At 40.7% G+C, this 16,128-nt stretch overlaps 1 protein-coding gene across 1 annotated transcript in view; it reads right to left on the bottom strand.

The window, feature by feature from the left end:
• Nucleotides 1–15,743, bottom strand: part of si:ch211-89o9.6 (myoneurin) — a 27,034-nt gene extending 11,291 nt beyond the window's left edge. The window contains exons 1-6 of the mRNA XM_050045511.1: nt 15,213–15,743; nt 9,382–9,485; nt 9,092–9,203; nt 6,655–6,815; nt 1,683–1,776; nt 1,295–1,410 (exon numbers count right to left, since the gene is read on the bottom strand). Coding sequence (XP_049901468.1) covers nt 1,295–1,410; nt 1,683–1,776; nt 6,655–6,815; nt 9,092–9,203; nt 9,382–9,485; nt 15,213–15,507 — 882 coding nt within the window. The 5' untranslated portion in view covers nt 15,508–15,743. The remainder of the gene's footprint in view (nt 1–1,294; nt 1,411–1,682; nt 1,777–6,654; nt 6,816–9,091; nt 9,204–9,381; nt 9,486–15,212) is intronic.
• Nucleotides 15,744–16,128: the final 385 nt, after the last annotated feature.

Consider the following 16,128-nt stretch of genomic DNA (forward strand, 5'->3'; position numbering starts at 1 on the left):
TTGTTTGATGATCTGAAACATTTAAGTGCGGAAAACATGCAAAAAAGTAAGAAATCAGGAAGGGGGCAAACACTTTTTCACACCACTGTATCTATCAAGTGCATGAAAACAGTCGTAGACCTTAAACCTGTGGAATATGGAAGCAAACACAAAAAAAGTTGTGTTTCAATTTTTGTTCAGTGTACTTTAAATTCTTGAGTAATGGAACACGCCTTTTTTTGAGCTCCACTTCAGAGAGGTCCTTGTCTTTATCTGCAGCAGGTCTTTATTTCTAATTTCCCAGGTTTTATCAGTATATTATCATATATATCATATACATCAACAGGGTCATGTCATTCTCAGTTTCTCTTTCCTGACACAAAAACGATTTGATTCACAAATGATTTCCAATTGCTACAACTTGAAATATAGAGATATTTATGTTATTTGCCACTGTAAAAAGATGGTTGCTCCATAAACTGCAGAGTTTTGACTGACATCTGAGGCAAGAAGATAAATTCCCTTTATGATATTCTGGGTCTAGCACAGACAGTTAGATGTGGTCAGTATCTTGCTGTTGTCTGTGAATTTCAATAGTGATTGATTTTGAAATATGAGGATTGTTATTTATGACTCTTTAGGGGATTCTGAGACATAATAACAGAGCATGTTTAGGTCTTTTTCTAAAATATCGCTGACTGCCAGCCTATGTTTGTGGGTGGTGTCTCTTTTGGTGTTTTTTCAGGTTGCTAGGGTCTGAGAACCTCTCAGGACAGAGTGAGCACTGGTACGGTCTCTCCCCAGTGTGGATGTTCCTGTGGATCTTCAGGTTCCAGAACTGGGAAAATTTTTTGCCACAGATGCTGCAGCCATATGGCCTCTCTCCTGTGTGAGTCCTGAGGTGGGACTCTAAATTTGCTGGGGAGCTGAACCCTTTACCGCAGAACCTACAGATGCAAACCCTCTTTTTGGGGATTTTCTGCTGCATATCGGCACTACTATAACTGCCCTGACCTCGACTTTGACCTGGCTCCAGGAACTGTTGGGTCCCCTGTATCTGACCTAAAACATGAGTGGGGCTGGACTCCTCTGAAAGATCGATAACAGGAGCCTGCGGCTGAAAGGACACAGAGGTGTGGAAGCCTCTAGAGCTTTCAACAGCCAGTCCTCTCCCAGAGCTACCAGGCTCTGCTCCAATGACTGTGGTGGGCAGGAATGAGAGGGGGGCGCAATGTGAGGACGGCCCTGGGAGGCTGTCATCATGACAAAAACTATCCCCCCCATTAGTCCACAGCGAAGAACGGCCATAGCTGACCTCTGAGAAGCCACGCCCAGACTCCTGCAGGTCAGACAGCTGATTGGTGGAAGTCTGTGTGATTTCATCAAATGGTAGAACTGCTCTGTAGTCATCAGTGCTCGACTCCACCAACCCTGGATACAAAGAGAAAGAGAGGTTTTCTCTGTCAGACTGTGTATCTGCTGGACAGGATTAAATAAACAGGTCTGCAGTGGTATTTGGCTAGGTGGTGTGTGTCAAGTGGCATCCACAGGAATGCCAGGACCCAAGGTTTCACGGCAGAATGTTGTTGCATTGATACAAGATGGGGTCCACAGATCCAACAGGGTGATGTCAGAGAAGTATGCTTATCAATACCTCATAGTGTGATCACTGCTTCACATGTGAGGTGGATACGTCCACTCACCCTCTTGTATGCTGAGGCCTGTCTGGCTCTGAGTTCCCGTAGCCGGCTCTACCTCCTCTACCTTCACCAGCACCACATCTGGCTCCTCCTCTTTCTGCATACACAACAAGGAGAGGAAATGTCTGATGTCACTGCATGGCAGACACACAACATATGATACAGAATGTATACAGTGTGAGATGCACTGAAAACAAGCAACTACTGTAGTCTGTCACTAGTAGAATGACAGTTGTCTACAGTGGTCATACACATTATACACAACAACATGATGAGCAGTGAAGGGTGGGAAAGGCGTTCAGAGGAACCATATATTATTCCTTTGCAATATTCAATGTTTTCATCAATCATTTAATTTTTCTTCTTGTGTTGTCCAGCAAAAAGTTCACTGTTGTATACTAAGAAGATTTGAGTTTAAGGTCCAATGTGTGGGATTTAGGGGGATACATTGTCAGAAATGGAATATAATATCATAAGCGTGTTTTCTTTGGTGTATAATCACCTGAAAATAAGAGTCAGTGTGTTTTCGTTACCATTAATTCAGCCATTTATATCTACATAGGGAGTGGGTCCTTGTTTTTGGAGATCACCATGTTGCAGCCCAGAACAGACAAACCAAACACTGGCTCTAAACAGGGCCATTCACATTTTCACATCGGCCACCGTAGTTAGCAACCTCTCCATGCTAAGCAGTGCCAAAAAAAAAACATTTACTATCTAAAATGAATAAAATTATTCAGGGTTTTTAGCCATTTTAATAATTGGGCCATTTGTTTTGGAGACCTCTGCAGATTGCTGGGCCCCTCTTAAAAACCTCCCAAACATCTGGATCTCAAGTTATCAGAGAAAAAAAGGTGAGCACACATTAGCAGGTGCTAGGCTCACAGCCTATGTCCCACATACCAAACAGCGTCAGAGAAACACATATTTTGTAATGTGAGACTGCTTTATTCAGTGTTTTTACTAGTTTTTACTGTTACCACAACTAAAATACACACTGTGCTTTCAAATGCACATTTTGTCAAATATAAATCCCGTATGCTGTAAATATACATGAATTACATAACCACCCTTTGGACTACTTGTATTGTTTACGATTTACAGAAACGGCTGACTTGTATATGTATATACACACTTGATGTTGTTGGTCATTGTTGCTTTTTATATACACCTATGTTTCCACCTACTTGTGCATAATAGTTCATTTTACCTGCCTTTGCTACAATGTTTATAGCTTCATGTCTAATTTTTCCTTAATTCTTTCATCCTGTTATTTGTTCTTGAACTTTGTGCAAGTACATTGAGAGCAACTTAAAACTAAAGTTTTAGAAATTCTTCACTTTGCATCCACTATGCTCTGCTGAATTACTGATCAATCTTTTATCATAGCAGCAATAAAACTCTGATTTCATCGATTCAAAGTTCTGCCATCTTCATTCTTAAAAACAAGAGTTGTGAAATAAGACTTTCCACAGGTTTAAGGAGCGCATTTTATTCCATAAAAGAAATGTTGCATACAAAATGTAAAATATTTCATATATAAAACACATGAAACGTCTGACATTTAGAATGACAATGCTCTAAAACATCTACTGGGAGTACATGGATACCGTTCTCGGACCTGTACTGGTCAAGACTAAAATCCAACACATTTACTTTTTATTTATTCCAACCATACAACCAATGAAAACAACACAATGTGTAACATACAGATCAGCAGACTACCCACATTTTAGGCCCACTCAAAGGCAGTTTTGGATTTCACCTTAGGGTGGGTCTAGGCTCTTAAACGAGAACGCAAGGTATCCTGTTCAAAGCACAAGAAAAACTGTCAGTGCCGGAAACGGACAGATTTTACTGGGGGACTCCAACAGTCAGAGAGATAAGCTGCAAGGAGGCTCTGTGGGTTCTTCCCCAGATAGTTTTTTATATAGTTCAGCTGCCAAATACACAATTTTCAAGCAATTTGAAAGACAAAATATCTTGAGGTAAGACCACAGTAAGGCCTTCATACCTTTATTCCCACTAACTCAAGTTATCAATACCTAAAAAGTATTTATTCATGCTCTACTTATAAGTACAGTCATGCATCTTTATGCAGTTACCAGGTTATTCATCTGTGCATAATAATGTAAAGTCTCTCAACATCACAGATCCTTTAACCTTCTGTGCCCTGCTGACGGTGCATTCAACAAACAGAAAACACAATTAGAAATGATCAACAAAATCATACACATACAATGATTATCTCTTAATGACTATTTATTTTATGTCAAATACAATGTATACACTCTTCACAACAATTCTATTAACTGCTGCAATGACTTCAACATTTCAAAAATTTGTTGCAACCAGTCAGCCTAACCCATTGTCCCTTTTGTCTTTTGTTTCACCTGAAAAACAGTTGAACTGCCATCACTGGGCTCACTGGACTGTCTTATGTGTTTACCTCAAATTAGTGAAGAAAACCTTTTTCTGGCATGCCTCCAGTAATGAAGAGTCCAAAAACAGCACACACTGTTGATGAATCTAAGTGTTTAACAACAGCAAAACTGTATCAAAACATAAGTTTACAAACTCATCTCATGCAGTATAATCCAAATCTCATCAGTGCATCCCAAACACAATACATTACCACGCAGTCAGCCCTTTCTGATTGGGACTATAAGTGAAAACTTTCACTTTCAGTCCCAATCAGACAAAACTGAAGGCAAAGTAGTGCAATGTCATTGGGAAGCACTGATGAGATTTGGATTATACTGCATCAGCCGAGTTTGTAAATGTATGTTGATACAGTTTTGCTGTTGTTAAATGACATCTACAATGACTTAGATTCATCAACAATATATTTTTAGATTCTTCGTTTACTGGAAGCATGTGAGCAAACCGTTTCCTTTGGGAATTCGACACGACACAAGGTGAGTAACTGATGCACAAACGGTTAATTGGGGAGTAAGATATTCCTCTTAGGTCTTTTTTTCTTTTCGATTGTCCATCTTGTTCGACTATAAATGACACAGGAAAGGGATGTGGTCCAGGTAAAATTAGAATGAATAGGACCAAAAGTAATTGGCTAGGACACAGGCTGAAAGGTGTAATAACCTACTGCAGTGGGTTGGCAGCCCACTCACTGGTGTATTGTATCAACCCCAATTGTCAAGCAGCACATCAAGAAGTCTCCAAACACGTTGTTGGTTTGAGTCTGCACATGAGATTTGTTGAGTTTTTTAGATGCTTTTGCGATATGAGGCCCAGGAGGAGGCAGAGTATCCACTCCAGCACAAAGGATGGTAAATGTGTGTGCAGTTTATGATACTACACATTTAAAATATACACCAATCAGCTACAACATTAAAACCAATGACAGATGAAGTCAATAACATTGATTATCTCGTAAAAATGCAATGTTCTGCAGGGCTATAGCACTCCCCAGTGCCATGCCGCATGGCAAAAACTGTTCAGGATCGACCCAGATGACCATGACAAAGAGCTCAAGGTGTTGACCTGCACTCCAAGTTTGCCAAAACCCAATCTGATCAAGCATTTGTGGGACATGCTGGTACCCCAACAGGACTCAAAGGAGCTGCCGCCAACACACAAATGCCAGACACCACAGGACACCCCCCTTGAGGTCCTGTGTCCATGCTGCAACAGGTCAGAGCCAAGTCTGAGCCAAGGAGTTCTCATCGGGGATCAAGGGTACCTCTGGGGTACCCGAATGTCCCATGAACGGTCAATCGGATTGGGATCTGGAGAAGGTAGAGGACAAGTTGACGCCTTGAGCTCTTTGTAACGTTCCTCAGGCCATTCCTGAACAGATTTGCTGTATGTCATGGCGCATTGCCCTGCCACATAAGTGCCAGGACCCAAGATTTTCCAGCAAAACATTTTGTAAGGACTGTAACAAGATGATTGATGCTATACACTTCACCTGTCAGTGGTTTAAATGTTGTAGCTGATCAGTGTACATGCTACTAAAAATGTGCCCCAACTTTTCAATCTGAGAGCTTTACTTGATCATGTTGTTGTGCAGAGAAACACTTTGAAGAAGACTGATAAATTAATCACAACTACGTTCAACTTGTCCAAAAGCTGCTACACTTAAGCACATGCTTAAGGATTAGTAACATGTTTTTCTTATTTCTCTCAAAGTCACATTTGAAAACTGTTTTTTTTTTCATTAAGAAATGTGTTTACAAAGTTCTTAAGAAGGTCCTGTACACAAATTATGTTCATTTTTTTGAGCAGTCTTTCTTTACAGCCAGCATAGAGTCTTTGCTGGATGATTACAACCTATGGTGGACTTTCAGTAAGAGATAGTTCAGGTCTGTTCCTGGTTCCAGGTCTCCTCTTCAGTAGCAATTTCAGGGTGGCTCTTTTGCTGGTGAGTTTTCAGGTTCCTTATCCAGGCGAATCCTCGGCCACACATCCCACAGCTGTATGGTTTCTCTCCAGTGTGAACTCTCTGGTGTTTCCTCAGGTTTCCAGCCTCTGAGAACATCTTCCCACATGTGGAGCAGCTGAAAGGCTTCTCCCCTGTGTGGACGCGTTGGTGAATCTCCACCTTCTTGGGACGGTTAAAAGCCTTGCCGCAGTAGCTGCAAACAAACAGTCTTTCCTTGGCGCTGGTTCGATGGGGCACTTTGCCGCTGTCACTGAAGGGCTGGGACAGGGGGAAAGTAGTGCCGTAACGAAGCCAGCCGTTAATGCTGGAAGAGGTTGATGGGAAATCAGCCGCCGCCATCGAGTACGAACAAGACGGTGTCACTTCTTCCACTTCAACCCCAGAGTGCTCATCCAAAAACTCCTCAACCAATGCGTTAGCGCTTTTATTGTTGTCACACAACACGTCAAACTGTGAGTCATTGCTGCCGTCATCAATATACTGGTGTGAGTTTATTGTTTCCTGCAGTGAGTCTCTGACCTCAACAGAGGCACTGAGTTCACATTTAAGGAGAGGAGAGGAGTCACTGACCTCCACTCCTCTGCTGCTGCTGTTGCTGCTGCTGCTTCCGGTACGCCTCGTCCTGCTGCTCTGGATCTGGGACCGGGACTGACTGGTGGTGGACTGGGTGTCTTGCTGTTCAATGGTGGGTCTCTGTCCTGCAGGTCCACGAGGGACACACTCCACCACTCCTTTAGACAGACCATGTGGGGCAAAGAATAAAGAAATATTTAACAGTTAATACTTTGGTCTTTTGATACAGACTAAATTTCTTACACACAAAATATTCATGCCTCATATGGTACTGGTCTGCAACTAACAAGATTTTTAATGATTAATCAATTAATCATCATTATTCAATCATGGATATTTATCACCACTCATTTACAGATCACGTGATTAATTCATCATTAAGAACATTTCAAAAGCACTAATTCAACAGTACTGCTGATCTCACTTTTTCTTCCTTCCAGAAATAGTTTTCATCCACTTATTGTTTTCAGTCACGCCCATTTAGTGATAACAACAGCGAACCGCCCCTATATCAAAACATCCGTTTACAAACTCCTACACAACTCAGACAGTATAATGCAAGTCTCATTTATACAGTTGTATAATAAGTACTTCCCAAACACATTAATTTTCAGTAAAACCTTATTAAAACACATCTAACTATGAGTAGTGCATCCTGGGCATACCTGAGCATGCGGGTGCGTGCGTATGAGCTCTGCTTTAGCAACGCTCAAACCCATGTACATTCCCAGGTGTGCTAATTGGCCATGGATAAGATTGTTTGTACTGACGTGTTTTAAATTTTAAGGTTTTAGTTAGGGCTGTACCCAAATATTCGGATATTCGAATATTCGTTTCTATGGGTAGGTATTCGTTATGAAAATTTGGTATTCGTGTTGTTTTTTTAACTTTTTTTTTTTAACAGGCTGTGGATCAATGCCAGGTTTTACCACTTTATCACTATTCCCTGAATTTAATATGAATTATGGAACCGTTTTGTCAACGTTTGTTTCCCCCGTTTTGTACAATAAATTATTGTTTAAAGTTTCAACAAGTTTCTTTTGGAGTGCGTGACACAAGTGTATTTTGAAAACAACTGCAGACTGTCACATGCTCAACGCATCAGTACCTTCGGATGCCATGACAGTAATAGCCAATAATGTCAAAATATCATTTACAGACCGATTTAACAGACGATCACTGCTGCCCGACCCGCAGGTCCATTTGTGGGTCCCGCAGGTTACAGGTCGACCCGCGCATAACTACTCAGCTCAGTCTATAAGGCTGTACGCAACAGTAAGGCTATAGACATTATATTCTATTCAGGCCGGCAGAACCAGCAGCGCATCGGCTCTACAGTGCACGGCACTGCTGATTAACCATTTTATTGCAGCACAGGGTGTCTGCCAGCAACCAGTTACTTGCAGAGGCTTCCTACAACTTGTTTCAACAGTTCCGATTTAAACAGGATGACTAGCCAATGTGAAAATCAATGGTATTCGGGACAGCCCTAGTTTTAGTAAAAATGCATGTGTACTGAGCAGACAGCTGGATAAATGAGACTTATTCTGTCGGAGTTGTGTGACAGTTTGTGAATGGATGTTTTGATATTGTTTGCTATTATTAAACGTGGTCCCTGTTTACTTCAAGTCATGGAGAGCGTTCACTTTTTTTTGGATTCTCAGTTTAATGTGGAGGCATACAAGGAAAAATTTCCTTCAGGAAGTCTATGTAACAAGGTGAGTAATATTTATACAAATGGTCATTTGGTATGTCAAGTATTCCCTTAATTTAACACCTATGAAACTTAACACTTCCTGTGTTTCATATTAAAAGCATATCAACAACTCAAGGGACATAATCTCTCAACTTCATAGCTTTTAAAATATTACCCTAACTGTTATTTCCCTGTTTTTATTGTTGTCATTAATTGCATGTTTGCTGAAACATGTTGTAATGTTATTGTAGCTGCCTCTGAAGGGGTGAGAGCCGCCGCTCTGAAGACATCAGAGTGGCAGAAAGAGACTGTGGGGATAAGCAGCATGCAGATCAGCATATTTCACATCAAACTCCATGAATGAAGGATTTATTTCAATCAAATCAGATTTGGTGATTGTTGGAGCAGTTGACCAACTAACTAGCTGACTAACAAGACTAACAGAAGCGGTTTTGGTGAGTTTTACGATGAGTTAACAAGGCAGTTAAGCTAACGTCAGTCCTAGTTTGGTAAGCGCACACACTTTGAAAGACACTTTACGGCCCCACTGACATGTGTCATCACCATTACAAGTAACAACAACCATCATTTTCTTTTGTACTTGTCAAATGACCACAGCAAACAATTCAATTTCCTTTCAATTCACTCTGTTCCTATGGCTATATGCTTTCAGTCTTACAGCACAGCACACGCAGGCTGAGTAGTACTTGCTGTTACTACTACTAATACTGTACTCACCATCATCTCCTATGAGCGGCACATCTTCCTCTGTCTCTTGGGACATGTTTGCCTCCACCTTCTCCTGCTTCACCAGCACTGCCTCTGGCTCCACCAGCTCCACGTCTGGAGACTTCACAACAAGGCAGTTTTGTCACTGTTTCAGCAAAGACCAGTTTCATATTCATGCAGCTACAGTACATGCGCTCAACCTGTCCCATCCCTGTGTGTTGTTCCCTGAGCACTGACTTTCAACATCCATTCGAGTCCATACATATCATAGCCACCTTGACTCCCTTTGGGGTGCTTACCTTACTCTGGATGCTGTCAGAGTGTATCCGCTCGCTGTTTCCTTCACCTGCAGCCGCTCTACTAGACCACAGGGCCACATCCATCCGTCGCTCAAACACGCCACCTACACAAAAACATGAACAACACCTGTTAAGAAACACTGACAGTGTACATTTCAGTGGTCAGTACTGATAGTGTCACTACAGTGAAAGCAGAGATGAGGAGATACACTATAGAATGTGTGTGTTGACCATCACAGCATCATAATGGTGAATGGTGAACAGTGTGTAATAGTGATCCACAGCAGGAACAGGACAGCAGCTCACATTCCCACTGTCACACAAGTCATTATTCACTGTAAAGCACATGCCTTCTCTTCTTCTCTCACCAGCGTCCTCTGCTCTGTCAGATAGAAAAAGAGCCTCCTGACTGAATGGTGCTGTCAAGGGTAAATCCGAGTTTCGGTAAATCACAAGATGTCACAGTTCCTGATATCCTGCCCGAAACTGATGCAGCATGGAGGTCTAACAGTTTGTTTTCCTACGTCTGTACAATGACTAGCAGGATGCTAATTCAGCTGGTGCTTCTTCATCTTCTCCATCTTTTCCTGTTTTCTGATTTTTACATTTGAAAACATCAACCTGGCTAGCTTGCAGCTAGCTAGCAGAGGTAGCAGGAGGAGATTTTTCAGACTGGTGAGATGATTTCTTCATCCTGATGAGTGACTCACAGCCACACGCCACCACCGTCCAAAGCCAACCACACAAAGCACCACTAACACTTGCAAAATGGACATAAGAGCCCAAATTTAGCTCAAATTTAGCAGAGCTGACAGAGAGGCAGCTGGGGACGTCTGCACCTACGTTAAAAATACAACAGCATACTGTTGCTAATCAATATTTTATGCTAACAATCAATCAATCAAATGGGCAAGAGAAAAAAACCAAGAGGGGTGACAGCTGTCATAATGAGACAGAAAATACAATGCATATCAACTTAGACGTACAAAGTACAGTGAATGTGCAAACTATAGAACAGTAACATCATACACTGTATTATACATAGATATTTTCAATACAAATGCACATACTAAAACATCAGAGAGAGAGAGAGAGAGAGAGAGAGAGAGAGAGAGAGAGAGAGAGAATTCATGAATTTAGACCTGCTGCTTCACTAATCATTTTATCTTGACCATAATAACAACTATAAACCTTGTAACAGTCTGCATCTCTAAAGCAAGTGTGACATTTATCTTTATGCTGAACTAGGCTTATCAGCAGTGAGGCAGCACTGATCTCTGAATCATGCAACTTCATAGCCCAGAAGCATATGATGCAACATACAGTCAGTGCTCAGACTAATTCAACCCACAGCTTGACACTCTCAGAAAACTGCAATACTCTCCTCAGACAACACGCAGAGCCATGACAGGCAAAACCACACAGTACACCTGACCACTGACTGAAAACTACTGGGGTGACAACGTCTATTTAATGCAGCAAATTCATTAGATAGCATCAAAGTCCTGGGTGTTAAAAGATCTCAGTGTCTGGGGTAAACAAATATTCTGATTTAGAATCAGAGTGACTGCACAACTTGTTGATTATATGAAGCAGAGCCTCGCACCTTCTTTTAGCCATGACACAGCTGCCAACTGTGATCACAGTTTCTAAAACTATAAACAAACAGCAGTAGGGGCAGTTGTTGTTCATGCGTTTCCAGTCTGAAAAAGACAATGAGGGAAAATGAGACCAAGCCTACATATGTTAGAGGAATACCTTTTGTATATCAATTCGTCATGCTGTGTTGCACTGAATTTGTGAGGAAAACTTTGATTTTTTTTCCCACATAGTTCCATGTAAAATGGCAAAACCATATCAAAACATTAAAACAAAACATCACTAAAACCCTACTATTTAAACCTGAGGTGCCGTAACTACACTCTCTTAAAAGCCAGTCTAATACTAAGGATTTTTTTAGTGGAAATGCATGTGTTTGGGAAGTACTGAGCATAAGACTGAATAAATAAGACTTGGATTTATGTGAGTTTGATGTGAGGTTTTGATATAGTTTTGCCATTGTTAAACACACTGCCCAATTAACAAATAAATCAAAATGTTTGCCATTTCCCGTGAAGGCGTGCAACAAAAAAAAGTTTTCTTCCTAATTCAAGGTAACACAGTGTAACTAACTATTCATAAATGGTCATTTTGTGGGTAAAGTATTCCTTTAAGAGGAAGCAGGAGAGCAGCATCAAATTACTGTTATTAACTTGCTCTGATGATCTCAGTGTTGGTCACAACAACCTGAAACCACCGTCATGGCTCATTCCATATCAACATATCAAGTTACAGGTTTGGGTGGAGAACAGAAAAGAAAGCTGTATTTCACCAAAAAGTACTCCTGGTCATGCAAACAAACAGTGGCAATATCTAAGTCAGAACATCCACTTCTGAACTTTAATAACTCTTGTCTGTCCCCAACTCAGGCAATTCTAACAGGTCAGCTTTTCCATCAGTGTAGGCAGTGCTCTGTAATGTCACCATCATATCAAACTGCTTAATGATTAAAATTAATTATGATTTCAGTCTTTATTATACTGTTGGCTATGTTATAGTCCATTTTGCAATAATCTGCCATAGGGCTGCAATTAACAATTATTTTCATTCTCTATCAATCTACAGATTATTTTCACAATTAATGGTTTAGTCTGTAAAATGGCAAAAAAAAAATCGGAAGATGCTCGTCATGATTTCCCAGAGTCCAAAGTGTCGTCGTCAAATTGCCTCTGTTGTCCCACCAACAGTCCAAAACCCAAAGACTCTTCAATTACCATCATAACTGTCAAATAAAAGCAACTTCTCACATTTATGAAGCTGGAACTGGCAAAACTTTGACATTTTTGTTTTTTAAAAAAATGACGAACAATTATCAATTATCATAATAGTTGGCAATTATTTTTTTCAAATTACTTATTGGTGAGTCAACTAATCATTGCTGCTCTAATATGGCCAAACCTGTTTCAGGCAGGATAAGCCCAGACTTGCTTTATTGTTTTCTCATGCTAAAGCTGATTATGTCAGATAATAACTCATATAAGTTTGGAATAGATAAATAATAACTGTATACTTATCTAAAGAACTAAGATAAATATTCTGACCAAGATGACATCATCTAATTTATAACAACCCAAGCTATTACAAGCTATAACTTTCAAATATTCTGAACACAATGAAAAAGAGACTCAACAGGTATCACATGGAGATAAAAACCTAATTAAGTATAAATATCCATATATTAAAGCTTCTTGTTATACTGGGTGAAATGGTCCTTCCATCCTGAGAGTAGTCAATACATAATGTGTAGAGAAAAAGGAACGAAAAAAATCAGACCTCTGTGGCAGCTGCAGGCCTGTAAAAACTCTGACCAATCCCTGCCATTCGGTGCGAATGGAAAGAACCAATCAGATGCCTTCATGTCTCATCCTGCCCGAGCCCCCCTCTGTCCCTCCCTCCCTCCTCCCTGCGTGCACTCATCACGTGTCACTGTTGCCGGAAATATTCAGCACACTTCTCAGCAGAAATACCGAGTTAGCAGGAGTTTGCTGAACAATGGCAGAGAAAATGCAGCCAAAAGTACCACTTCCAGCGTTAGTTGTAACGGCTCGCCCTGCTAAACAGGCTGAGAAAAGAAAGTCAGAGGCAGAAAAGGCTGCGACTAAAAAGGCTTTGGATAAAGCGAGAGGACAAACCAGATATCAACATCGGTGCAGCTTTTGAACAGTGGAGACAACTGAGGGAGCTGAGGGCCTGAAAAGTGATGCAGAGGTTGCTGTCTTTCTGTTGGACAGGTATTTATTTGTTCGCTTCGGGGGGGATTTGTTATTTTACTCGGCTCTCCTCTGCCCTGCTGAAACCTACTGCAGGATGCACGTTCAAGTTCGTGTGGGGCCGTGGCTTTGGACGGACAGGAAGGGGAGGAGGGGGTGGAGCTTAGAGGAGATGCTGCTTTCAAATCTTGCTAGCTCTCCAACATTACCAACTATAGCTTTAAGTAAAACCACTGAATGCAATATATTATTCGTGTATCAGGTCACTGTGACGTATAGTCAGGTGTATACAAGCCACATTTTGGTTAAATTTAAAGTATAACAGCTGATCAAACTAGTTTACAACACCTGTCTTTCACCCAAATACATTCTGATAATAGATAGTAAGGGACTGTTCTTTATTTATCAGAGGAGGGGGGGGTGGCTGGGTTGTGACTTTTTGTTTTTATCCTTGCCAAAGGATATTTTTCCTTGAGCCTCCCTGAGTGACTGGCGGAACATGCATGACCCTCCCTCCACCATAAATTAGTCAGTAAATTATAGAGGTTGGGGAAAAATCGATACAGCATCGTATTCCAATAATTTGTGTGGCAATATTGTATTGTCACACAATGCCAAGTATCAATTTTTTGATAATATAAATCATTAACTTCACAAAATACACATGAAACTTCAGGTAGCCCACTAGAATAATAGAATCAATTGCTTTTTCAGTCCACTAGATAGGCCTACATTTTGCTGCTGCAAAAAATGGCTGAAGTGAGATGAAGAGACTGAAAATTTTTATCTTACTAGATAAAACAGATGTTGACAAAGTTTTCCTTGGGGGACATAATTTACAGTTGAAAAAAGGGGATAAATCCCGATATATTTTATCACAAAACTCAGCGTATTGCAACATATTTAAAATTGTAATAACATTGTATCGTGACTGCACAATATTGGATTTTTTTTTTGCCAATATCAGATATGCCACTATGTAACAACTTATTTGGCCAATAACTGATACCAATATTGACATATCCACTTTTTCCCCACCTAATTTGAGTGATCATCAAGTCTCTTCTGTAGTGGAATTAACATCATATTATGCATGCATACTCTTATCGTGATGGCCCACCAGCAGATGGAGACATGAAAAACAATACTTTTCAGTGTCTGTAATATTCATTCATTATGCAAAAAAAGCATGTTGACCAATTGCAGTAGTTCATTTTAAAGCCAATATCAGCCAATGACAATATTAGCATGCATCCCTACTCTCAAGTATTGTGATAATATTGTATCATGGACCCTCTGGTGATTCCTACCCCTAGTAAATTAGTCTTGATTTTTCACTTGTTTTGTACATGCTGGTTAGTTAGTGCAAACTGTTTATTTTTGGAAAACATTTTAGATGTAAAATAAAGTTATTCTGATGACATATCACTACTTTAAGCTCAGATCTAGCTATGTTTTTTCGGACGGCAGCATTCGTTGCACATGATGTGTCCAAGGACCATTTGAAAATTGATAATCCAACTACAATTTCTGTTTCTACAGTTACTAACAATGATTAATGGGAAAATGTTGGTGATTTTTTTTTAAGAAAACATGTCTTCCAAACCTGTAAGTTTGGAAGGCCCTCCCCATACCAAAACAAAATCATAAGTCCTTCCCTAGTATTTAAAAATGATTTGACATGCTCTCCTTTTCGCACCCCTTGATAAGTAACGAACACTCCCTCATCAGTATGAATTCATTTTTTTTTTTAAAATGAAGTTAGGTTGTTACTATTTTTCTTTTTCTCATGTGAATGCTGAATTTAGGCCCTAATATTATACAGTATGTTTGCTCAGCATTTATGTGTTTGAACAACTTGTCAAAATACAAGTCTAGACCTCTCTCTCTCACACACACACACACACACACACACACACACACACACACACATACCAGCTGTACAAAGAAAATGCAGCGTGTTTGAATAAAAAAAGATTGACATGGATGATCCACTCTGCTGCACTGTAATTGTCATCTTACCGGTGGAAGGCGAGCACTCCCGGAGCCTGTCGCTGGTGTTGATCTGCACCCTCGATCGGCTGCTGTTCATGGCGCTCTCTCTGAGCCTCCTCTCGGCGTTTCCCCGGGCCATCTTCAGCTCCAGCAGATGCAGCTTTCTCTTCAGGGCTTTGTTCTCTCTCTGGCACTGCGACATCTGCAAACTCACCACCGCATAGTCGTCGTCCACCAGCTTACAGATCTCCGCCACAGCTGCATTAGCGAGGACCTCCATGATGGAGGCCAGCTGGGTCTGAAAGGCCAGACGGCTGGACATTCTTCCTACGGTCGGTGGCTCGCTGGCTGCTCCGTCGTTCAGAAAATACCGTTTACCTCCTCTTGCAGGGTTAGGAGATGTTGGAGGTTTGGTCAGACCATTACAGCTGTAGTGGAAAGCCTACGTATTTCAATGCTGAGCAGGTAAAAGGAGGCTAAGCTATAGTAGCTTCTCCTCTGTCTGTCTGCCTCCTACCGCAAACACATGGCGTCATTTCCGGTTACAGTTCTTGAGTTCGTTTTTTTTTTTTTTCAGGTAAACTAATACCGTCATTACAGACTTATGTTACTTTTTTATTACTCAAGAAAGTATGATTTAAAATTATAATGTAATTTCCCATGAACTTACGTTAAAATGTGTAACGTTATTTAAAATCTGCCTGTAAATACATGCACAGCTGTTATGCTGCCCCCTGGTGGTTGACTGTTATTGTGTGAAGTCACGACTAAATTCTACACTGGTGAGGTAACTCAACTTGATAACACTTTGCAGTTGGTTCCTAAAAGCTGTGAGATCAAGTCTCCGATGCAGATTATACATTGTTCCTCCATTTTGCTGTGTGGGTTATAAACACATGATTTCAAAGCTATTTCAAGGATTAATAATATTTTTGGCCCAGAA

The sequence above is a fragment of the Epinephelus moara genome, chromosome 5 (assembly GCF_006386435.1).
Source record: "Epinephelus moara isolate mb chromosome 5, YSFRI_EMoa_1.0, whole genome shotgun sequence".
Classification (NCBI taxonomy): domain Eukaryota; kingdom Metazoa; phylum Chordata; class Actinopteri; order Perciformes; family Serranidae; genus Epinephelus; species Epinephelus moara.